The sequence below is a fragment of the Alosa pseudoharengus genome, unplaced genomic scaffold (genome assembly GCF_046254945.1).
Source record: "Alosa pseudoharengus isolate Yale_2024_CS ecotype anadromous, Long Island Sound unplaced genomic scaffold, YU_APseudo_1.1 YU_APseudo_1.1_scf_18, whole genome shotgun sequence".
NCBI lineage: Eukaryota > Metazoa > Chordata > Actinopteri > Clupeiformes > Clupeidae > Alosa > Alosa pseudoharengus.
The window spans coordinates 6476436-6502061 of NW_027468650.1; the positions used below are offsets into that span (position 1 = coordinate 6476436).

The 25626-nt window shown below is 42.0% G+C and overlaps 2 protein-coding genes across 3 annotated transcripts; both read right to left on the reverse strand.

Annotated features, from left to right (window-relative positions):
* Positions 1-6652: 6652 nt before the first annotated feature.
* On the reverse strand, positions 6653-19011 carry LOC143130891 (glycogenin-1-like). Of its 2 annotated transcripts, none has more exons than XM_076290157.1 (7): positions 18898-19011; positions 17067-17202; positions 15919-16088; positions 15140-15302; positions 10572-10698; positions 9380-9593; positions 6653-7703 (listed from the first exon to the last, which is right to left on the reverse strand). In XM_076290157.1, exons 2-7 carry the CDS (start codon positions 17083-17085, stop codon positions 7560-7562), a joined length of 837 nt encoding a protein of 278 aa, XP_076146272.1. In that variant the 5' UTR covers positions 17086-17202; positions 18898-19011; the 3' UTR covers positions 6653-7559. The 2 variants fall into 2 exon arrangements, with proteins under 2 accessions (XP_076146272.1, XP_076146271.1); XM_076290156.1 differs by having other exon boundaries at positions 15919-16093.
* Positions 19012-22330: 3319 nt separating this feature from the next.
* Positions 22331-25466, reverse strand: LOC143131839 (carboxypeptidase B-like). The gene is made up of 9 exons (XM_076291426.1): positions 25363-25466; positions 24721-24823; positions 24460-24561; positions 24146-24250; positions 23765-23875; positions 23580-23670; positions 23169-23371; positions 22869-22953; positions 22331-22644 (listed from the first exon to the last, which is right to left on the reverse strand). Exons 1-9 carry the CDS (start codon positions 25401-25403, stop codon positions 22457-22459), a joined length of 1029 nt encoding a protein of 342 aa, XP_076147541.1. The 5' UTR covers positions 25404-25466; the 3' UTR covers positions 22331-22456.
* Between the last annotated feature and the right edge of the window lie 160 nt (positions 25467-25626).

Here is a 25626-nt window from a genome sequence, read left to right on the forward strand (position 1 = left end):
AGGTACAAGGCCTAAACAACTTACCTTGATATATAATACTAAGTAAGCAGTTTATTGACCTATGTAATGTCTGTATGTAAAGTAATTAATTTACATTTTATTTAGAGACCACCAAGGACAATGACACTTTGCAGTTTGCAGAGGAGGAGGAAATCTGGAACTCCTCAGACTTGTGAGTGCAGTGCAACAAATCTAAATCAGAAATATATGAAACAAGATTGTATTTGTAATACACTACTGTTTGTGTTAGGGATCCACAAGCAAAAACACTCATTGTGGATCTTCTGCATCGCAAGAATCGGCTGATGAAAGCCAACAATGGACTTCAGATGGCCCTGAACACTTGTGAGGACTCCAAAATTGATCTGGAAAATGAGAACACTTCTCTTAAGATTCAAATGAAACGGTAAATATCTATGCTTATGTTTATGGTTCTTACGAGATGCCTTTGTCCAGAGCAACTTACAATGTCATCAATAAACATTAACATTAAAATGAAAAGTTTATATTAAAGGAACTGTATGTAAGATTGTGGCCAAAACTGGTACTGCAATCACTTTCAAATTACTGTAGAGGGTGTATCCCATCCCCCTCCACCCTGACTGGCAGAGCTGGCAACCCGGATGCCGAAACACTACTGACTTTGTGATTAGTAGATAGGTGGAGGTGGCGCATCAGGCCAAAACACAACATGACAACATCAACATCGGTTGAGGGCTGCAACTTCACTTTTTAAATGACAATATCCTGGCCGGACTACTGTTGTCAGTGATATAAGTATTTGAAATGAACATGATTTCTTAATGTCTAGTGACATATCAGGGCCATTTTATGATTAATTGAAATACATTTCTTACATAGGGTTCCTTTAAATTAAAGTCATGGCCTAAGACCTAGACTGAATAGATTAAGAGAATAATATCAAGAAGTACAAGAAGCTGTGTGGTATATTGTATAAGATCTGGTCTTACAAATATGTTATAGGATAAACAGACTGAGGCTACATACAATGACTGACTGATGTAGTCTGTAGAGAAATGTAGAGAAATGTAGTTGGTCATCAATTGTGACACCCAAGTTACTAACTAGTTCTTACATTGCCAGAAACAAATGTGTTTCCTTATTGTCCCTAATTAATTCACAATAGTTTTAAGGTCAGTTGTATTGTTGTATTGCATGTCTGGTATAGTATGCAGAAGGCTATCCATGGTTCTGAGAAGCTTAGGGAGGAAATGGATGAGATCCAGGCAGCACTAGAAGAGAGTATGAAAACCAATCACTGCCTCAAGGCATCCAATAACCAACTGGTGAGTGAGTTAGCAAACAAATGTATATGAAATTAGTAAAAAGTGTATATGAAATTATTTGTTGTAATTATTATTCAATTGTCAGAAGCGTAAGCATGTCCTGTTTGTGGCCTTGTGTGCCCACAGGAGAAAGAAGCGAACACCTTAAGTCATCAGACTGTGGTCGTCACTGAAGAGGTAAAGTTACGGGGTGCAAATTATATGTTCAATTGCCGTTATTTAATAGAACAACAAGTGAAAGTTTGTCGCACAATGACATTTCGTTTGAGGCAGCAGGATATCTAATGTAATGTGCTTTCACTGTTTCTGTAAACATGTTGATATCTATTTGACTTCCTTTGACAGATGTCCGATATATTGTCTATGAGGGAGATGGACAAGAAAAAGATTACAACTTTGACACAACATCTCCGTGCCTTAGAGGTCAGTCTGTTGTAGATGAGCCTGTTATTTCTAAAGAGTGTAGTTCTGATAATCTGATGCCGAAGACTAAATTCAGTAGTTAAATTTCAATTATAAGCCGAGGTTGGCAAATATTCACTAACATTTTTATTGTTTTCCATACAGCAACAACTGGAAGAGGCTAGAATGCTCCTTGATGACAAGGATGGAGTCATTTATAATGTGTGTATTATTTATTTAGTATTGTTTTAAAGAAAAGGTTGTATTTTATATTTATAAATTTTCTAACATACCGTCTTCTTAAACATTTTAGAAAGATGTGGTCATTAACCAGCAAAAATCATCAATTGAGGAGCTGACTACTATTGGACAGGTACAACATGATGTGCTTTTATGTTCTTTTTGTTTTTGTGCTTTTATGTTCTTTTTGTTTTACACATTCTGTTTTTTGATCAGACATTAATTTTCCTGCCTCCTCATTTTCTTTTCCTTAGCATCTGAGAGAGAAAGTTAAGGACCTGGAGAACCAGTTAAATTTAGCAGTGGCGTGAGTATTTTTAATTTGCGTTGGTTTTGTCTTCATTTGGATTTGTCTGGATATGTAGAATATAGCTTATATGTGCTCCTGTGATTTGTCTGGATATGTAGAATATTGCTTATTGTGCTCCTGTGATTTGTCTGGATATGTAGAATATAGCTTATGTGTGCTCCTGTGATTTGTCTGGATATGTAGGCTAGAATATAGCTTATATGTGCTCCTGTGATTTTTCAGCCATGGAGGGGGCAGTTTCCTGTACCCAGATGGCTCTTTGTCTGTGGTCACCGAGAACCGCTTTTCTTTGGCCGAAGAGCTCGGGCTGATCTCTGGATTTCAAGTAAGTTTTATAAACCTGATTTAAGAAGTGTGGCCCTGAAATGTTATTGTTGGTGTGGTACTTTGATAGTATTGTAACATGCTATTTTATGGAGTACTTAACCATCCAATTTTGTCATGTTTTGCCTCAACAACACTGATCAAAGCCATAGTTTTTATGCTGTCCAATTTGTACAATTTGTTGCAACTGCATTTTTCTCAATTCATTAGGAGGAATCTTACGACGATGTCGAGGTTGATGAGGTCCTAATCAGCTCAGCTCAATCAACTTCATGGGAGCTGAAACTAGGGGAGGTCGAAGAGGACAGCAGCCTTCAGGAGATGGACATCAGCCCTGTGAAGGTTATTAAAGTGAATCCTGAGGAGCTGAGAGAAGTCACCAAGCCTGAGGAAGTAGTGGAGAAGGTCACTAGGAATGATGGAGAGAAGCATGGCGTCCATGTTGATGAGGGAGAAGGAATGAGATTCGTGGAGACTGTTGAGCATGAGAACATAGTCAGTCTTGAGGAGGGGAATGTGACTGTCCGAATTGAGGAGGAGAAGGTTGTTCAACTTGAGCTGCAAGCAGAGTTCAGCGGGCTCGAGGATGTCAAGCGCGAGGAGGTGAGGGAGCTCATTAGACTCGTGGAGGAGAACGATCTGATGAAGATGGATTATTCCAGTCTTCTGGCTGAGGAAGCCTGTCATCATGGGGAGGTGAAGCCTGCCTTTGGGCATCAGGAGGACAGAGACATCCAACTGGAGATGAAGATGTCCAGATGTGAGAGTGAGAAATTGGCCATCGCTCATCCTGAGAAGGTTCTTCAACAAGACGGGGAGAGAGAGCAAGTGACCTGTTTTATGGAGTTGGAAGCCATGGCAGTGGAGGTAGAGCAGACACAGACAGAGCAGAACAGGTAGGCTACACATTAGAACACCGCAGAACAATCAGTGTAGAACAACTACAATGTTTCTAGATTATCTATTGCATTTTCTGAATGATTAACTGGAAAAGTCGTTGCTCTCAGGGTGATTTGATTTGACACAGACTGATCAGTTTGTGATAAAATATTCTTCTATCTCTCTCTCTGTCTATTTCGTCCTTTCATTTTCCCTCTCTTCACCTGTCAATGTAGTGGCACGTGGCTGGATGAGAAGATCAAAAGAGGAGCCCTGATCACCGGAGCCATTGGCCTTGGTGTTTATCTTTTATGGAAAATAAAGTCCTAAACAAACAGGAATGTGGTGAAATGTGTTTACTAAGTTCATACAAAGCCATTTTTGTGGACAGAAAATGTAGGCTCTGAGAAATAATTTAGAATGCTAACCAACCTCCAACGGCCACGTTCTCAATGAAATGAAATTGACTCATTCTGATTCATGTGGCACCTTTGTCACAGCCAGGAACAGGGCTACAAAATGTCAGCACGAAGTCTACTTTAATGCTCTAGTAGCCTATACCAGATCGGCTAGATTACTGCCAGCTGAACTTCTGTCAGTGCCTGTAGGCCAGCCTCAGCTATAAGCTAGGACTCTCACCTCTGCCATCAATACTTTCTTTAGATACAATACCAGCCATTAAAGAAAAGTAGTCAAAAGCACAAGTGCTAAAGCACTCGTCACCTTCTTTGCATTCTGCAGCCAGTTCAGTACGCTGCCCTTGTCCTCAAGGCTATTCTTTAGACGGCTTAATGTCATTTAAACACATTTCAGCCCTCATGACATTAACTTGCCATGGCCTAATCAAATGCTCTTCATAGCCATCACTTGTAACCTGTGTTGCACACATTTGAGGTTTTTTTAATCTTCTTTTTTTAAACCAAAGGTAGCCACTAGTCTGTAAGCTATGGCTGTGGGAACTATTAAAAGGACTGTGTTGCTGCGACAGGTCAGTCCACGTGACCATGCCATTTTAGGCCTAATACATTTGAACAATTCAAAATGAAAGGTAGACTGACAGGAGTCCCTACTGGTTTTGTTTCAAGACCTACCCTCAACAGGAGACTTCTCAGAAGCAGATCTCAAACCGTTTCTGGGGAAATACTTGTGAATTCCTTGTGGTCATTAGCATGGCCACTGGGCCACACAACACACCTCAAGCTTCCTCAGTGCTTGAGGCGGCACTGTGGACTTCATCTACACATAGTGTATCAGTCGGTGTGTATAATATGCCTCTCACGAATCTCATTTCTCAGTTGAAAATGTGACATACACAGAATGCACTCACTGTGTGTGCGTATATGTGTGCTTATATGTCAGAAAATACTTGTAACTGTAGGATGGCTTTATGTACCTACAACATTGATTTGTAGTTGTAAAACAAATCTCTACCCATAGAATATATTTGTAAGTGTAGTGTATATTTGTAATATTGACTGTTCAGGGTTCCCACGGGTCATGGAGTTTTAGAAAGTCTATTCCAGACATGTAAAGTCAGGGAATTTGATAATTCCTGGGGCAAAGTCATGGAATATCAGGGAATTTTGTTTAAGCAGTTTAAAATTTACATGCCAAAATACATTAAAACAGATACAGTACCCTCTTATTTATTGACACCTCTGCTAAAGAGGAATATAAAATCATCTTTTGGAAATGTATCTTAATGCCTTAAGTAAAAAAATTAGAAAATATCCAACCTTTAAGGACAATTTTCTTTGTAAATGAATAATGTATCATAAATAAATAAATAAATGTTCTTCCTTAAAATACAGGGGTCATAAGTATTGGCACCCCTATGTGGGGCTATTTTAATTCCAAAGGCTAAGGGAACTTTATCAGGATGCATAGTATCCTGGATCCATGAAATAACTGGCCTTTAAAAATAAAAATGCCTGCCTCTATGGGAATTTAACATAGGGGTGCCAATACTTATGTCATGGAATTTTACATTTGACTTTGAGGGCCCTATCGTGACAGTCAAAAGCTTATTCAAATTTAGTAGGATGTGTCCAGTCCACATTGAGAGGTTTTTCGTTATCAAACGTCGAGCGCATGGTGCAACAAGGTGTTCCTAGGTTTTTAAATCAGTCATGGGTGTGTTTGGGGCGTATCACATAATTTTAACCAATGAGAATGACATCTGTCATTCCCTTTAACGGCGCAAAGCGCGATGTCAAATAAATGCATCGGTATTTTGACATTCAATGGCGCATTTGAAGGAGGCTGCTTGCGACACCGCATGGAATAGTCATTCCACTAAACCATGCTTTACTAAAACCTAGCATAGCCTTCACGCATTTGCACTCCTATATTATTTGAACTCATTGGCAAAGTGAAACTAACTTCACCATGGTGTCAGTCAACGACAAGACAGTTATATGCAGTTACTTTCACTATTGACTGACAATGGGTTACCATCGAAAACATAGGCTGGAAAAAGCAACACTTACCCTAATGTTGCTCAAATGACTGAATAAAACAACATTTATCCTGCAGAGGAGTTGCTTATATCTCGTGACAGTGCGTCTTCAGCTGTGCTCCATACGTGTCTCTCGCCTCTCCCCTGATCACTTTTAACCGTCATTACCAATTTGCAAATGATGGTGAATAACTACTCATCATGAGATGTACAGTATTTCGTAATATCTTTATTCTAATTATGTTTCCCATTGTAATCGTGCAATTTATAATGTTTTGCATGGATGCGCGCTGGTGTGTGTTCATGGATGATAGAAGGATGGTGCATACACCCGCTAATATGACTGTTGACAATGTGCTCTTAAAATAACATATAAACAACTCGCCATAGACTTCTGACCAGGTGTACAATAGCGATTTTTAGACAATGCGCCAGGCCACTCCCTAGGTTGTTAATTGCCACACCCCTGGGCGCATTGTTTAAAAAATAAATCTGCAAAATACCGAATTAAACTTGGCGCCGGGTGGAAAACAAGTTTTACGCCATGCGCCAATGTGCAAAATACAGCCCAGAGTGCGAACCCTGGGTGTAATTACTTGTACAAATAATTTTCACAGTTACAAATCATTTCTACAAATTCAAATCATGATACAAACCTTTTGAGTCTGATTTGATTCCATACTTCAACCAAATAATCAAACAACATCAAGGAGAAAAAAGAAGGAGCAACTCTTAAGAATCTCATCTAGCTTTTATTTGGCAGGTGACAGGGAACTGGCACAGGCACCAATGAGCGTGAAAAAGGCTGATGTAAAAAAAAATAAACATAGGCACACATTCGGAGGTAAACTTTCATTGAGTGCAACAGCCACTCAAAGTTTAGTAGTGAAAGGCACAGAGATCACAGCTCTGAGAGAGCCACAAGCTTCAAGAATGAGTAGGACAGTAGGTGCAAAGGAGAGCTGTAAACGACACAACAAAGAAGGCAGCAGGGCTTGTCCCTCTGTGAAAAGGGGAACCTAAAACCAATTATCAGTGATAATTTTTTCAAGATATTTTAAGATTATACAATCCACAAATGATTCCACTCAGTTGGGAAGTAATATGAATCAAAAACATCAAAGAGTCAGAGAAATGGAGTAACAGATTTCTGTGTTACAGTAACCTTTTGATGACTTAAAATACAGCTAGAGACAGCTAAGGTCTCCTTGGAAGTGAGTGCTACATAGTACCCCTGTGCTTAAGTACTTTACCCCATAAAAACTAGGGACTTTCAAATACAAGCACCGTGAATTAGGTTATGAATTAGTGGCCACTTGCCATCAACATGAGGATTTTTTTTCCTATATTGGACATTGGCCACTTTTGCTTATTCACATTTTGGCAGGGAGCCTCTGAAAAGGAACAAAAACACGATGTGAACTTAAAAGGCTTGTTTCACAGTGTGTAACAGTCTTAAGGAGAAGGTGAAATCAGCATACTGTCCCATGACAGCATTGGTTAGCTGGTGAAAAATAACACAACACTCATAATGTGCTCCAATTACATTGTTTGAGTGCATCTATTGCTCTACTTTTAAACTTTCAATCTGTAAAATGAAAAAGTAAACTTAGAAAACACATTGATCTTTCCCTCGTTTTCACTTCAGGAAAGAATCAAGCTTTTTCTGAATATTGTCAAAAGAGTCCATTCCCATGTAGTCTGCCTGGCCCTGTTCCCAATTATTTTTCCGCTCCAGGGAGGACAATGTGGGCTGAGGCGCTGCAAGAAGTATCTCTTCCTCCTGGGAGATGGAAAGATGGAGAGAGCATGACAGAGGAGAAGAGAGAGGTGGACATTGAGTGAGAAGAGTAGAGAGATATCGCAACATAAACAATAGTGTTCCTATGGCACAACTGGTAGAGCAAGAGGCACCACCAAGGTCAAAGGTTCAATACCCAGGAAGTACACATAAAGACTGAGAAACAGCAGGGTTGGAGCAAGGAGGTGGGCAGGTTTTCATGATATAAAAATGGTGTTCCTAATCCTTCAGGCCTTCAATTGATTTAACAGCCTATAATTAGGACTTAAGAAGAATAGACAGGTTTAACTTGCGCATGTCTTCCTGCTTGATTGAATGGCTTTTAACCTTTTGACATTAACCAATCTTACTTTGGATATCTTCCCCCAGTTTCATCTGCCCTGAACAAGCATGTAGGCCTATTTATATCAGTAAAGAAATGTAGAAGAACAGTCAAAAACAATGGCTACCCAGATTACACAGGAATGTTGGAAAATACAATCATTCCATCAGACATTTATTGTGGTAAAACTACACCTACCACCTTAATGAACATAATTTATTTCCTCATTTCTCTTTCAATGTCAATGTAGAAGTGTAAAAATGGCTTCTGATTAGTGGGCTCATAGTCGGCACAATGTGTGCCAAAGCATGCCATCAACTGTTAAAAACATTCATTCAAAAACATTGACCATTTGATAATATGTGGTTGTCAATCCAATATCTAAATGTATTTACTTATTTATTTATTGTCCTTTACCTTACGGCATTCTACCATGTCCAAGACACAAAAACCAGCAAGTTGAATGCATTGAACGAATCAAGTAACTAGTCATTAAACATCCTCTCTGTCCCACATAATCCATAAAAGTCAGACAAAATCCATGTTGGATGTTATGATTCAACTGTATAATGATGTATACACTACTCGCTGGGTGGCTAACATGAAGTTATAGATGGTACTTCTACCTCTCCTCAACACTAGATGGTGTTTTAGTACTCTTGCCTCACCAGCATAAAGAATGGCATCCTTTTTTAAACTGCACTATGGCTGTTGATATAGGCATGTTGTTTTGTTCATATTGCGGACATAATGAAAGAAAGAAATTGCTCTCATGTAACCTATACCGTGTTGACGGCACAGCTCAGCCCTGTACTCGCCCGAACTCAAACTCACAAACTGCAGAACCTCGGATCAGGAGTCAAGCTTGCTAGCAACTGAGCTAATCGTCCAGGCTGCTAGCCCGCTCACTAACACCATGTACCATGTGTAATGTCCGCCAAAAATCAATTCATACTCCACATTCCATAAAAGATGGGGGCAGTATACCTCCAGAAAGTGAGTTGGTCTACCCTAGAGAAACAACCGAGACACGTGTATTGCAGTTTGGCTGGCGGTTATGTTGCCCGCATACTGCCTCCCATGGCCGAATCTGGTATTATGACACCTGTAGGGCTGTGGCTAGTAATTTAACATGCTAATTCAGGTTGATATCTGTGCAGCACTATACCTTGTCATTTTTTAAATGACACCATCACCCTTATTTCTTCTCATTCTTTTTACCTCAATTCTTACACATGGCACCTTTAAGGCATCGGGAGAGAGGTTTTTACATAACGTACATAGTGCACAGCTATGGAGCAGCTGGCTACCGGGCTTTACACTCGCTCCTGCTCACCTCACAGCCCGAGTGGAAGGCCATGTCTCCGTACTCCTGCCTCATCATGGGCACCACAGAGCTGGCGAACAGGATCCACCACTCCAGCAGGAAGCTGGGGTGTGAGGCGGCCGCCTCGACATCTCCCTTGACTCGCTGTGCTCTGGGGTCAAAGGTGTAGCTCCATGGCTTGGTGGGGCCTAGGAAGTGGACCACCTTTGCTTTACTACCAAACCTGTGATACAGACATTAGCACATCAAGCCACATAAGAAATAAATGTGCGTGTTACCTTGGAGTGCACTTCATAAATCAGGAATTAAAATAACCTTGTTACCAGTATTGCATTAATGTTATTTCCAATGTGCTGTAATTAAATATGGACCAGCCTTGGTAACATAATATAAGCATGCTTCTCAAATTTCCTAATTTTATTTCCAGATGTAATACCTCGGTCAACAGAGACCAATTCAAACACACATGTGTGCTTGTGACAAGAAACATTTTATGACCATATAGATCACTTTAAAAATGGCTTCTGATTAGGTGGTTCATAGTCGGCACAATGTGTGCCAAAACATGCCATCAACTGGCATCCCTCAGATACAACTGCCACTGAGGGGTTTCTCAACTGGCAGGAATGCTCCCCATCCACCGGACATGCTGGCAACTAATGGCAAACAAATACATGCCATCCCATTCAGTTCTCTGATCATGTTGTCTGGCCCTGGGGATGGATGCCATGCCATTCCTCTGACATGACCCCCTGGGCTAGTCAGACACTAATGAGTTTTCCTCCATGGCAGAAAAAAAGCCACACAAACACACTTTTGTCTGTACTGAGCAGCATCCACTTGACAAGAGCAGGTCTTTAAATAAGCACGTCTATTTCAGGAGCTTGCAGTCAGCTGCCAGTGCCCATGATTGATATCCTAGATCAGCCTCTGAGGCCGCAGGTGGGGGGTTGGGTGGGGTGTGGTTGAATGGGTGGTTGAGTGAAGAGGGTTTCGCAGACTTGACGCCTGCTCTTGCCCGCTCCCTTGATGGTAACTTGATGTTACTGCGTGATCTAGCCTTCATGTGATTTCTGTCTGCGTACAGTGTCTGCTTACGCATTTGCAATTTGGAAATACTACAGGGCCATAAAAACACTCTCTCCCCCTCTCTCATGCACACACATCTCTCGGAGCTCCTGAAGAAAGAGACTGAACTCACTGTTTGAAAGCTGGCGCATAGGTGTAGAGTGCCACGCTGCTGAGATTGTAAATGAAGGGAAGGTGCTTGCTGATGTCCGTTGTTGCCCAGTCACCAAAGTAAGCATTCAGAACTCCCTGGTCCCCACCTGCATCAGAACACACACACACACACACACACACACACACAAAACATGGCATAAGACACTACAGTGTAAGACTAAATCACAACGTTTATAGTTCGCTGGGTTCATTGTTCATAGACTAGCATGGCTGGCTTGACTGATACTTAATACATCTGACAACTCTTGCACAGCACAGACCTGGCCAACAGTCGGATGGCTGATAACATTAGACCGGTCGATGAGCGCCTGGCCTGTGGCTCAATTCTGTGTGATGGGAGCAGCAGCACCACACAGACAAGCCTTTGTCCGCTCATTTGCAGTCGATTCAACATGTGGAATAGGCCTTGGGGCCATCGGAAAAAGAGTTACTCTGATTGCTTCTAAGCTACTATACCAGCTGGCAAGCTAAGCAGGCACAGTGTAAATCACCAGATATTCTCATGAGAGGTTACAATCCTGGTAGTTAGATTCAAGTCATCCAGTGGCAAAATGCTAATACCAGTTTCACCTTTTTTCCAAACTCAGCCTTGCTTTCTTCCACAACCCAAAGACCCAGGAATGGCAATACCAGTGTCATATGCCACCTATTAAACATGTTTTTGATTAGAAGCAGATTATGTACAGCCTTTGGTGAGCAAGAGTAGTGTAGAAATGGTAAGCTAGCCCTGCTTTGTTTACGTTTTGTTTACCTGCATCCATAGTACTGTGTAGGCAGGGAATCTTTTTTACTACCCAAAGATAACAAGACGACTAAGTGGTCAATCAGCATCTAATGCTTTGAGGTCTGCCCGGTCTGCGCTGCACTTTAAATTTCAAATGTGTAAACGTCCTTGTATTACTGATTGTAATGCAAGAGAAAAAATAAATAAAAAAAAATCACCATGAATTTAAATAAACTTTGACAAGGCAAGTTTTTTTCTGTAGGTTAGGACACATGAGGCAAGTACTGTAGGGCCACCTCATCTACTGCAAGGGGAATGAGCATGTTACTAGACACCATCATGGGACACACAGCACAAATCACAGAATGCAGCATAGATTTAAAGGTAGGGTGAGAAGGATCAACCTCAGTAGAAAGAAAAACAGATAACTGGTTCCCATGTCAGACACGCCAAAGGTAATCAACACAGACAAGAGCCTCTGGCAAGAGGAGGGCCTGGGTATTACACAACAAACATGATTGCAAAATGATTTTTATTTAACCATGTGATGTCACTTTAGTCATCAAGTTACCGGTATATGATTCTGTTCAGCGGAGATGATTCAATGTGTCTTCATGTGAACCAAATGGACTTATATGAATGAAAGGAATCCCAAGGTCTACCTGTTTCTTCAAAGGTCATGTTCTTTAAAAGAGTGACGGGGAGAGAGAATGCACACACACAGTACATGACACCAGTTGCTAGGCTATGCTCAGCGGTGAAGTAATGTGGGCCATATGTAATGGAGACGAGGTCACTAACGTAAAGATCATACCCCACCCCCAAGACCTCCACACACGTATGACATATCAGGCGAGCTTTACTCAGACCCACCACCCCTTCACTCATCTTCCGGTGCTACTACTTCTGTCTGCACTGGGACTGTGTGTACATAATAAGTCAAATGATTCAGGCCATTGTATACTTTAGGAAATACTACAAATACCATAGATAGTTGAAAAGCCCCACAGCTCTGTGGCTGGACAAGCCCCTGTGCAGGCTGCGAACAGAGTGGGAGCAAGACACAATGTACAGAACACACAGTCCAGCCTCTTTCCTCCTCTGTAGGAGGCCGCTGCATTCTACTCACAGACACACACGGCCACACAAACACACTATCTATGGGTCAGCTTGGTATTTATAGATAATACAGTGGAGTCGTTTGGTGAAGACAAGCTGTTCCTCGTGTTGGTCTTTGCAGGGCAGAGCGTATACTGTGGAGTTCCATCCACTATCTAGCAGCAGGCTGGACATTTTCCATGGTTGTGGGACACAGGGGGGAGGGGCTGGTCATGACATATTTGTGCAGGACTTCACATGTGCTTAGCAGAGATGATACACCAGTCCAGGGTCTTTTGGGATGCAGTCTTGTCATCATACACGCACACACACACACACACGCACACACACAGACACACGCACACACACAGACACACACACGCACACAGACACACACACGCACACAGACACACACACGCACACCTCTTTTTGCAGGGACACCATTTTTCCTTGACACCTGAAATGCACCAGTTCAGACAGACCCAAAACATGCTATGCTCATGATTATAAAAAAAGCTACTGGACCTCAAACTACAGTGGAGATTTCCACCCTGGCCAGGGGAAACATGCACACCATGAAAGGAAATTACACAATGCCATGGCATTTACCTGATGAACATTCATTCACACGAGAGAGAGAGAGAGAGAGAGAGAGAGAGAGAGAGAGAGACCCATCATAGGACACCTAAGATTGAGCACTCCTCGGGGTCGCATATATGTTAAATGTCTGATGTCCACATATGGCAGTCCCAGAGCTTTATCAGGAAATAACCTTTCGCTGTTGGGCACTTAACCGCACACATAAGCGTAGCGGCACACATGTTGCTGCGCATACAGGGCTGCAGTGTTCCTGGGCCTGTGAGATCGCTGGGCTCTGTGGTTTAAAATAGGCACGCCATCGCTGAGCGCTCCTCCATGCAAGAAGCCAAGTCCCCCAGGGCGGCTCCAAGGGCTTTAATATGGGCCTCAGTCTCTTCATTTGGAAGGGATAAGGGAAGCTCCGTAAAGAATGCTCAACCACTCCCATCATCCATTTACCTTGGCAGCACATGAAATGGAGGTACCACGTGCCCACCCTAAAGCCTCAGGATTTCTAACCGCCAATAACAGAGCGAGGAATCAAGGGAGGATGTCCCTCCAATCTTCTTCCATATCATTTCTACGGGCTTGAAGTTTACACTTGTTGAGTTCCTATCTGTGTGATCATTGCTGGGGGGTGGGGGTGATCTGTGATCAGCCGGTTAAACTGGATGTGTTAAAGGTCACAGTTCAACAGCGAGTCACAGCTATCCATCCTGGCTGTGGAAAGACAATCCCTGCTAAAAATACATCTTGATTACTAATTATCATGCCGGTTGGACGTTAATGCGTCATTCAGAGCAGTGAAGTCCCTCTGCTTCACCATTCAGGGCCTATTTGTTGAGGATGATGCATGGGCTTGCCTTTAGTGGAAATGGCAACAGTTGCAGATCCTCATTAGTACAGATGCCAAAAAGCGGTCAGCAGTTGGATAAAAAACTACAGTCATCGAAACAGAGCAGTCTGACTTAATTTTCCTATACCGGGACCTTCAAAAGCCATTCCCAAACTAATTGGATCAGGGACTGTGCCATTGAAATCACTTCATGCATGCAGAAAACAGTAGATTCATTGTCTCACCCTTGTCTGCACTGAAGCTCCTTCTTCACTCAATGTAAATGGCAAATAAAATCCAAATAAATTAATCAATTATTTTCACTTTTGTAGAGATTTAGCTATTCATGTTCTGGCAAAGTAATGCTCTATGGGTCTGCAGAGAGCATTACTGCCCGAACCCAACATGAACAGTGTAGTGAGGTGTTGCTGCCTCTAAAAAAGTAAGACCACAAACTAATGTATGAGACACTTCGGCAGAAAACAGGCTCACACCACTAAAACATGGCTGCAACAAAAGGCCCTTTCATAACATGGCTGCCTCTGCCAGGACCTTGCTGCCAAATTCCCAATGTTGTTCTTGCAAAAACTGTGGAGGGGTACAGCTTGGCGCTAGGATGCCTCCTGCTTTTGGATACACCCATACACTTGATTACAGGTTTGAAGGGCTGTGTGGACAACTGGTTATGGTGTCAACTGTTTTCCCCTAACAGGAGCCAGCTTGTAGTCACTAAAGCCCATCCCCAGTCTCGACTGAGGAGAAAATGATGCACCACGCCCGGGGCATCCCAAGAGGTTTAGACTACGTTTTCTTGGCATAGTCAGGGTCTTCTGTTTTGGTCTGTCCTGTTAGGCTGACCACATAGACAAGAATAACTCAGCAAAGAGTGCGGAGAGGCAGGACTCGGGACAGGAGACTCCATGTGTAGAAATATAACGTTGTCTGATCAAGACAATTTTAAGACGGCAGGTAGACACGTGGGTTGGCCGCAGACTATCAGCAGACTAAATAACTAAAATAAGCAAATACCAAACATGCCTCAGAGAGACAGAGAGAGTGTCCCAGTTTCAACTTCAAGAAGCACATTCAGAAAAGATCAACCCATTACATTGTTAAATTGTGTAAATTGAGTGAGAAGATCTTTATGTCTAATGAGATAGAGGTTTCATCATAAAGCATTATTCATTAAAAAAAAAAAAAAAACACCAAAGCTCCATCCAAATACACATACCTCCAAAACACCATCCAATTTAAACATACATCCTTGAAAATTGAACATGGAGTAACTTGCCATCAAAGCTGCCGTGCTCTGTGCAGAACTGAAGAAGTTTGCCGTGGGTTTCCTTGGAGGGGCGGAACACAAACACGCCGGAGTTGAAGCAGTCAGGCCAGCCTGGGTCAGGGGCAGCGGACAGCTCCTCGCGGTCAAACAGCTCATCCACGTTTGATACAACCTGCAGGAGGCATCCCACCATCAAGCAGCTTCTTATCATACAGGAAGTGCTTTCCCTACTCTGAACCTTATAAGGTAGGTCACCACTCAAGAGTGGTGCCAAATTCCTTATGAGTTTATATTACTATTCATGGCTACAGGCCATATAGATGCATTAGGACAATACACCTGTGTAATGACCAGCTTGAGCTCGGAGAGGATTTTGTTTAAGAGGCAGATGGAGTAGAACACCTGAGGGCCATTCTTTAAACCACCATACCAGGATCATAAGAGTTATGATCAGGTAATTGCCATAAAAAAACAAATGTGGAACTACAATTTTTTTTTTTTTTTTAAATAAAATATAATCAGGGTTTGGAGAAGATCCAGGTTTAGATACCTACCATCAAGCATAAAACCCACACTTCATGATACAACAACCCAAAACAAATAACACATGCATTTTCTAGCACTGTTGTGTAACACACAATAATGTGGTTTGACTGAAGCAGGTCAAGGCCTGCAATCCTTTCTGTCTAACCTTGTTAATATGATTAAGTAGAACTTCAATAACAAATTTCGGACAATCCATGCACTATCAGACCCTCCCTGCCACCTGACCGACCATAGAAACTCACCAACGTGTCTGCGTCCATGAAGACACATTTGGAGTAGTGTGTGAGTTTCCAGCAGTGGAGCTTTGTGAAGGTGATCCCAAGGTCAGGCCTCTTCATCATGGCCAGGTGTGCACTGTCTCCGCTGTCCAACACGTCCACCAGCCTGACCTCGTCATAGATCCGGCGAAGCACTGCTCTGTAATGCAGCCACAGCCCCAACCATGAGCACACTGTGGAATATTCTCATACAGTAAAATATTTCACTTAAAAGGGAGAATTCCAGTAATTTCTCACATAGAACTCCATTTCCCAAGGTCACCGACTACGGTCGGTATGAAAACAAAACCTGAAAACAATCAGCTCTAACTAGCTTGAGTTGCTGCAGCCAACAGCTAGAGCTACCAGGCAGCTAAAGTGCTTTGGGGGCATGATCATGAGCCCCCATGTTCATGCCCCCAGAGTGTAGCAGTGTAACTGCCTGCCAGCTCTAATGTCACAACACCTGCAAACTTATCCCCTTGGAATTATAGGGTTCTAACTACATTCTGAGTAGTTCTCAGATATTGAGCTTCAAAATTGTAGGATTCCATAGAGTTATACTGATAAGCAGAACAAACCTATTTAAATCTAATGTCCCAAAATGCATACAACTACAAGAATCACCTCACCTTCTTAAAGGAGAAATCCGGCGAGTTTTCACATAGATCTCCGTTTCTGGAGGTCACCAAGTACAGTTATGGCTATGGTTACGCTTTTGTCCAAATCTAGGAGTACTATCGGTACGGAAAAAAAACCTGAAAACAATCAGTTTTGCTTAGCTCGAGTTGCCACAGCCAGCAGCTAACGCAGCCAGGCAACTACAGCGCTACACTCTGAGGGTGTACAAATAAGAGTGTAGCGCTGCAGCTGCCTGGCGGCGTTAGCTGCTGGCTGTGGCAACTCGAGCTATGTAAAAAAAAATTGTTCTAGTTTTTTGCGTACCAACAGTAGTAGGATGACCTCGAGAAACGCAGATCTATGTGAAAACTCGCCGGATTTCTCTTTTAAGTTGCCACAAAATAAGAATGTCAATAACTCAAGTTTGACAAAAATGTCAACTAGAACCTTATAATTCTAAGGGGACGATTACTGTTAACGGCCATGCATGAATTGCTGTCTGGAGAGCCTACCTTGATGGGTCTGACACATGGGGTCCGATCATGACCACAAGTTTCCTTGAGGTTTTATGGTTCTTCAGGGATTGCCCCAAAACCATGGCCCCTTTTGCATAGCTGTCATTTGTGGCTAAGGTGACAAATGCCTGATCTGAAAAAAAGGGTAAAGGTTAAGCTATTGAACAGTAATGGAGCAAATGTTTCACTTCTACATTAGGATACAATAAACAATGTGGACAAACTAAGGGCAGACCCTTACAAAAAATAACTGCATTACTTCAAGTGTCAAAGCTGCAGTTTTCTGAGTATCAAAACTGCAATTTTGGAGGAAATATTTCCAGTTCTTATGCAGGAAATGCAGTATTTAGACACAATTTAATATACCACCAAACCTCTAATACTACACTGGCAACAGAAGAAACTTGTGAAAGCAGTTAAAACTTTCAACACTGCATGCTCTCACAAATCATGGGTTTGTGGTGCATTACAATATCCTGGCCTAACATTCTGGACATTATGTCCAAAGAACAAAATGATGTATTAAAACGATGTCAGAACTGCTACATGGTTATGGTTTAGGCCTAGCTTTTGCCCTTGTTTGGCAGGCTCCTCTGAATGTATAACTGACAGTAGCCTGTGTAGTCAAAAGATTACTATAATCTTTATTCTTTACTCTACTATTCAACACTGTGGGTACTAAACACTCTCTGTGCCAACTGCATAGCCTACTTTGGATTCAGTATTTTGGGCTGCACAAAGGTGCTATAAAACATTTTGGAAAAGTCTACATAATACTGGCACCCTGGCTTTAGTTTTTCCAATGAAGTTAGGCCTACTCTACAATAGTGGAGAGGAGGGCGGGGTGATGACTAAACATGTTAACAGTAATCTTGGGAATAACTCGGCAACCCTGAGAGCTAATGAAGAAAACAATCAAGCATTTATACTCCATTTTGTTTTCTCCTACTGCATACAGACGCTGGCAAGGACAACCATGGGAAATGGACACACCCTCCAATCTGATGAAGTCCCTTTTTCCATTAGCAATTCAACGTCTATGAAACTATGCCGCATAAGTGTGTCAGCATTGTCACCAGCGCACTTTCAGTGACTGTCTACTTAGCGGTCAGCTGTTAGAATATTGTTCTGACTATTATGTAAGGCGACACACCCCCTTCCCTATAGGACTGGTCATTCCGACGTCTTCAAAGTTGAAAGGGCAATGCATGTGGTAAGGGAATGCAGCCTGCTTTCAGACTTAAAAACAATTTATTTTACATAATTCATTCAACCTTTTCAGAGCTTCGATGCAAACAATTGAACAACTTGGATGCGAACATTTTTAAAACGCACCATCCGTTGACAGTGAAATGCAGCGTAGGCATGGATTTGCGCCATGCCCTACATTCCGAAGTTCTTGCATGAGAATAAAGTGGAGGTAACATTTAGTAGGCTAGCCTACAGCATGAGCCTACGTAGCGTACGTGTTCCGTTTTCATCTTGTCTTAAATTAGTCAGAAAGTCTCTGTGGATTCCACTGCTTAACAAAACATGTTCTAATAAACACATCATGACGGAAAACAGATGACATAGTGATTATCTAGAAACAGCCTCGATGTTAAATTGGCTTCGACTAGGCTACTTCCTGTTTAATCTTGACCGACAACATTACAAATGTTCTGCATAAAACACTACTTCCGTCAGGATCATCAATGTTTTTCTTTTCAACTTTTGCAGTGGGTCTAGCCTATTGCGCAGAGTCAAAACACAATGAGCCTATTACGACAAAAGCCCATGTCCAAGCCTGTGTAACGTTACAATGAAGCTATATACAACTTTTACTCACCTGCCATGCTGGGTGTGAAAGTGAAAGCTACGGTGTTGTAGCTTGGACTCCTGAGAACGGCAGCTATACTTGCAAAGAGACTGGCTAAGTTAGAGATGGTGGATTTATATCACCATGGCGAGTCATTTTTTATACTGCGCGTCACGTGATTAGGCTATAGTTTTCTCATAGCGCAGCGCACACACCCACTGCTACACTCCGCTGACACATTTAACTTGAACAGCTCTGTGCATGTTAGGCTACTCTGTTACAGTGTTTCCTTGACTCTTGCGATATTGGGGTAGGGGTCCACCAGCCTCAGTATTATAATGTTGCTTGCAGACTACTATTGCCGTTTAGACTGCTGCATTGAAGCAAATAGGAATTAATGTTAAGCCTACAGAATGGCAATAAGAACATTTTGTTCAATGGGACTTTCATCAGTGTTACCACTTACACTGGGTGCAAGGCCCGTGTTAAAATGGTAAGTAAACATCAAAGCAGACAGTGAATATCATGGAATTCGATTCCTTTGATTAGTAGGCTATGTCTTTTGAACTCTGTGAGGTTGGTGTGTGGCAAGAAGTTGGAAACAACTCCGTGATGCATGATAGTTTGAATACTCTATATAATTTGTGGCATGAAACTCAACAGAGAAGCTATGAAGCAATGGGCACAAACATTGCAGTGAAGGAATGCATGTGATGTAAGGTGCAGCATGGGGTAGTTTTGTGAGTACTAACACTAACCCAACGCCAAATAAATCCACTTTATTTGTAGGCCTACTTCTTATTTTTAGGTTAAATTATGAGTTGCAGGATCCTCATCTCTAAACTGTAAACCCACTGAAAAAGCTGCATGCAATAATTTAGTAAGAAGATATTTATACATCAGATGTCTCATAGGTGACTTTCACATATCATCTACATTTTGTGAGACTGGAGTCACTCTACTGTCCTAGAGAACTTTGGAGTAGGCCTACACATATTTGATTAACAACGTGATAAATCAATATACCACATGGGTTCTAATTTCATTCAACCTAGCTAGGTTTTTTTTTTTATTAGTCAGTTTGCACAGTGAATGCATAAAGCACTCTTGGACTGCACTGCGAGATTCCCACCCAGTGGCAAACATACTGTATTACACTATGTGCAGACCATGCATGTGTGTGTGTGTGTGTGTGTGTGTGTTTGTGTGTGTGTGTGTATCTGCTTATGTCCACCATAATCATGATTGCATGATTCAGTTGATTTCATTAAATGCATATTTTTGCATGAAATATCATGGTTTCATAGTTATGTTTCAGTGTGTTCCAGAAACAGGCTACAAGAGCTGTATAGGAACAAGATAACACACACATGCTCCCCCACCCCTTCCCTTTCCACACATGTACATGCGCACACACACACACACACACACACACACACACACACACTCTCTCACACACACACACACACACACACACACATGAATGACATGAATGACCTTTGTTTAATCACTCAACAAGTGCCTATAGTTATATTCTCACCCATACCTCCGAGATCTGTGCATTAACTTCAGCCCTCTCCCCCTATGGTGGCTGCATGCTTGGCAGGGTAAACGTGCTTCCATGGAATCTGTAAAGTAATGTATAGCACCTCCCCCCCTCCCACCCCCCTTTCTTTTGCCTCTTTGTCTCTATAGCTTACACACTCACTCAGACATGTATGTGCTATGGCACACACACACACACAAAGAGAGAAAGAAAGAGAGAGAGAAAGAGAGAACCACAATGGAACAAACTCTTGGGTGTTATACTGTCCACATGGAATCATTAGCTAGACTCCTCCAGCTTAGTTAGAGAGAATTTACCACAAGCATTCCATTTATCCTGCCATCTTTTCACTACCAAAAAAGACATATCTGTCCTTTATCTCTAAGAGGGGTGTATTGACAGATCAAATATACAGTATTCTTTTTAAAAGCTGTTCGACAAACTTTGAAATGTTTTATCATTAATTAAACATTATAGATTAAGCACATTATTATCAGACTCAGTGAGTGGCAGAGTTGCGTTTTATACAGTATAAGTATAAGTATACTCTTTTGATCCTGTGAGGGAAATTTGGTCTGCATTTATCCCAATCCGTGAATTAGTGAAACAGACTCAGCACACAGTGAGGTGCCTTGCTCCCTTGCTTCAGCCGTGCCTACTGGTCGGGGTTCAAACCGGCAACCCTCCGGTTACAAGTCTGAAGTGCTAGTGGGCCACGGCTGCCCCTTGGTTGTCTTAGGGGGCGATCAGACAGGATGCGTTTTGCCACGTAGAAAACTCAAGGTGTGCATAAAAACACGGGCACTTTTGCGCTTTGAGTTGAACTTTTTTCATTCCACAAAAACACATAGCGCAGCAGATGCACGAAACACGAGATAAGCTGTGCTCAAAATGCTTACTGCCAATACGAAACAACATAAAAAAGCGCACCTCACTGCAAAAACTGTGTTCTGTCTGATCGCCCCCTTAATGTTCCTTATTGTCAGAACTCATAGGTCGTGCCCTCAGTCACCAACGACACAGACAAAAGGAAAGTGATAAGAAACATGATAGGACTGAAACAATCTTTAAATGAATACAGTGAGAGAGGCTGAGTATCTCAAATTGTTCTCAATGGAAGTATCAAATGCAACAGGGCACAGCCTCTTCTGAGGTGACTACTGCTGCTTTCCCGGCCGTGCCATTTCTGTAAATTAACCTTTTATAATGGGCAATGTTTGTGTTGTCAAATAAGGATGAATAATATACTCTCTCTCCAGTGTGTGCCATCTGGCATTAAACTAACTATACTTACATACTTACATACATGCCTTGCAACCAACATTTGTTGTGTATTGCTGCTTTTTTCTAACTTTACACAGTGCAATCTCTATTTGACCTCTACATATTTAGTGGGTCTAATTTTGCAGAATTGTGAATTTTGCAGAAACTTAATTGTGGGGAAATACTATGTATTTCTATATACTATAATACTACTACTACATAATACTTATGTGTAGGCCAACCCCTTCCAAAAATTATGGATAGGGGACAAAATCCCCATATTTCAAAAATGATAAAAACTGATTAATTTCGAAAATCAGTGTCAATTGTCGAAGTGCTTTGTCTGAAATACATTTGTTTACATTAAACATTCTTTCCTGTTGGTAGTAACAGCAACTAATATTATTACAATATCCACATATCCGCTAAATATCTCAACCTTGGGCTAACGACTAGCCAATGGAATTACCTGAGAGAAAATAAGACATTCATGACTGAGAAGTGCACATTTTATTTTGATGTTCAGGTAAAAACTTTAATTTCATTGGTGTTCCCTACAGATAAAGGGTTGAGACTAATTTGAGACTGAACTACTTTGGCAGTTGCTTGACACTGAGGAAAAACTCAGTCCTTAATTTCTAGCAAGTGTTTATTATTTCTGCATATCCATATTTCTATTCACATATACAGGAATGATGAAAAATGGATGAAAAAACACTGATGGTGCTGTGCCTCATTAACTGGAGACACACTTCAATGTCCTCCGAAGATCCAGTCTGATTAGTAGAGGTTCTTCTGCACGTGGGCAGCAATGTACTTAACAGCCAACATGGTCTCCTCACAAGTGGGCTTGATCTGGGACTCGGGGAGCAGGAAGCCATAGTGACCTTCGTCACGCAGCTCAAAGGTGTAGGAGTACTTCACACCCAGGTCATAGGCCCAGTCAGTAGAGATTCCAGCACAAGGGTCTGGGATAACACACATCAATCATATATGGCTTTCAATCAGCAACACGACAAAAGACTGCAATTAATTAACAATAATCTGTTAAATCTTTCCAGTGCCATTCTTGAAGATGGCCCATTCAGGTAATGCACAATGCTAATATATTTTTCAGACATAATAGCAGATTAAAGATGCAGTCTGCAATTCTGGCAAAAGGTTGTTGATATTTTGATATTTGAGAACTCACAGATGGTGGTAGCGCCAGGGCCAGGGGTGTACTTGGTGCCATACAGGCTGGTCAGGGCATTGCTGGCTCCCTGAGCAACACTCATCTAAAGAGGAGACGGACAAGATTTAACACAGTGACATCAACTGAAGATATTAATCCAGCCGGGATTGAGGAACATACAACTTCCCAACTGTGTATTGTAGTACTTTAGTGAGAGAATCTTCTAAAGTTCAACATTTTGAGTGGGTAGCGAGTGTTGTGTATCACATTAGTGGCGCTACTCATATCAGGTGTAGGATTACTGTAGTGTGATCATACCAGCTCAGCATGATCAGCAGCCAGGTTGTAGGAGTAGGAGTAGGGGAAGAGGAGCAGCTGGGTGTAGGAGTGGACGGTGAGGTAGGCCTTGATGGTGGCCTTGTTGCTGCGGATGAAGTCAGCCACATTCTTGGACTCAATCTCAGACTCGGGCTTGGAGCCGCAGTAGGTGTCGCTGCAGGGGTTGGAGGAGGCCCCCACGGCTGTGACCACAAACGAGACACAGAGAGTTAGACGAGACTGGGAAACAGCACCTTCTGTTGACCACTTTAGGAAGTAAAAATGAAACCATCCATGTTTTATTTTATTTTGTGTTAATGAGAAGTTATCTGAAGTTGATGATTGCTTCTTTCAAAATGTAGGTTTTTTTCAGTTTGAAAGAAGCAAACATCAAAAAGATCCACTACTCACTGCACCAGGCAGCATCAAAGTTTCTGTTGAGGTCAGTGCCGACGCAGCTGGAACCGCTATTAATGGAGCGATTCTTCCTCCACATCCTGTTCTACAAGTCCAAAAGACAAGGAACATTTCACAAAGACGATCACAGATGCCTGTGACTTTGCATCAAGAGGAACATTCAAACATATATGACATACGCTCTTCCAGGTGTAATCATAGCCGTCAACGTTGAAGACAGGCAGAACGTAGACATCCATTTGGTCCAGCAGGCTGGTCATCTGAGAATCAGTTCCATAGGTGGACAGGGCCTGCAACAGACACAAGAGGTCTGAAAAGGAAAGTTCCTATGCACAGCCTTCCAGGTGCTGATGAGGTGCAGTCGTCTATGATATAAAAAGAAGGTTATGGATCACCACACACTGGTGGATTTTCTTCGCTGGTTTATTTTTTAGTGAACGACGCGTTTCGCCAATACTTCATCAGGTTCACTCTTGACACAAGAGGTCTGTTTTCAAAAAGCACAAACTCAGAGTAGATGCAGTGGAAAGCTGTTGCTGTTTCTAACTGGTGGGTCATACCTCCTTAACGAACCACTGGCAGAAAGCAGGGGAGATCCACTCTCTGGCATGGATACCACAGTCCAGGAAGATAGCAGGCTTGGTGGAGACAGTCTGCTTGCCAATCTGTGAGAGCAAATGTATGCTGTTTACTGGGGCTCAGGGTTAAAAAGGAAACATATATATGTTATTAGGGATTAAAATATATTCCCATTTTCACAGCTGCATGTTGACACACTGCATTAGAGCACCATTTTGACAGTGAGTGAAGAGTATGTACCATCTGTAATGGTGTGATAAGGAGAAGAGAGACTCCTAGTGGACAGTGTCTGTACCTTCAGCAAGTGCATGGGACGGCCCTCGTAGGTGTTTCCGATCACCTGTCTGCTCATCAGATTAGAGTTGGCAGAGGTGATGGAGGCAATCCAGGCCTGGATCTGTGGAGAGACGGATAGGGGAAGAGGTCAACCAGCAGATGCAGAAGATGATGGGAGGATGAGGCAAGATGGTGGAAGAGTCCGTTTGAAGATGTAGAAGACATTACAGAATAAAGGATGAAATGGACACAGAATGCAAATGCATAAGGAGAAGCTCACCTTGTCCCAGCTGTTGTACTTGGTGTAGGTGTGGGACCTGGGGCTGACCTTAGGTCCGTCCATCTGAGCCTCAATCTGAGCCTGGAGATCCTCAATCAGAATCCTGCAGGGAACCATGAAGTCTCTCTGTACTAACTCTACTCTCTATAAATAACACCTCTGTGCAGTTTACTGTGTACTATTTGCATGTGTCATTTGAAGTGTATGTGTCTGCCACTATGGATGCATCTAAAAAAAATTAGAATATCATGGAAAATATTTTTTCCCCATTATTTATTTCAAAAAGTGAAACTTTCATAATCTAGATTCATTACACATAAATTTACATATTTCTTTCAAGACTTTTTTGTTTTAATCTTGAAGATTATGGTTTACAGCTCATGGAAATGAACAAATCCAGTATCTCAAAATATTAGAATAAAGAATTTATAATACAGAAATGTTGAACTGAGAAGAGCTCTAATCAGTTAATTAAGTCAACCGGCAATACCGGCAATGGTTTCATGAGCTTTTAATCTCTCAGTCTGGGCAGGGCAATAGACTTTTCCATGATATTCATTTTTTTAGATGCACCTTTATATAATGTATTGAAATAAACATCATGTGCAGATAGGGATAATTGAACAGACAGGACTGCCTTACTCGTGTTCCATGTCACTCTGGTTCAGGATGGTGTAGACCATGGAGGTGTGGGAGGCGGGAATGTGGATGTCCACATCAATGTCGATGGTCACCAGCTCAGCACTCTCTGGGCTCCAGAAGTCCACCTGAAGAGGGCGCCAGACATAAACTCTTATAAAAACACACATTCCAAAGTGAGCCTCACCTGAACATATGGTTCTCTCCCACACTGGCACACTAACTTACACAGCTACACACACATGCTGACAGAAAAACAAACATGCT

Coding starts and splice junctions, on each gene's coding strand:
- LOC143130891 (XM_076290156.1), bottom strand. Junction 15,303..15,918: donor TCATGGACGCAGACACGTTG/GTGAGTTTCTAT, acceptor TGCCTCCTGCAG/GTTGTATCAAACGTGGATGA. Junction 7,704..9,379: donor CCTTCCACTCGGGCTGTGAG/GTGAGCAGGAGC, acceptor TCCATCTCCCAG/GAGGAAGAGATACTTCTTGC.
- LOC143131839 (XM_076291426.1), bottom strand. CDS start 25,403: ATGGTCTACACCATCCTGAACCAGAGTGACATGGAACACGA. Junction 23,372..23,579: donor CTTTGATGCTGCCTGGTGCA/GTGAGTAGTGGA, acceptor TTGTGGTCACAG/CCGTGGGGGCCTCCTCCAAC. Junction 22,645..22,868: donor CCCTGGCGCTACCACCATCT/GTGAGTTCTCAA, acceptor GTGTTATCCCAG/ACCCTTGTGCTGGAATCTCT.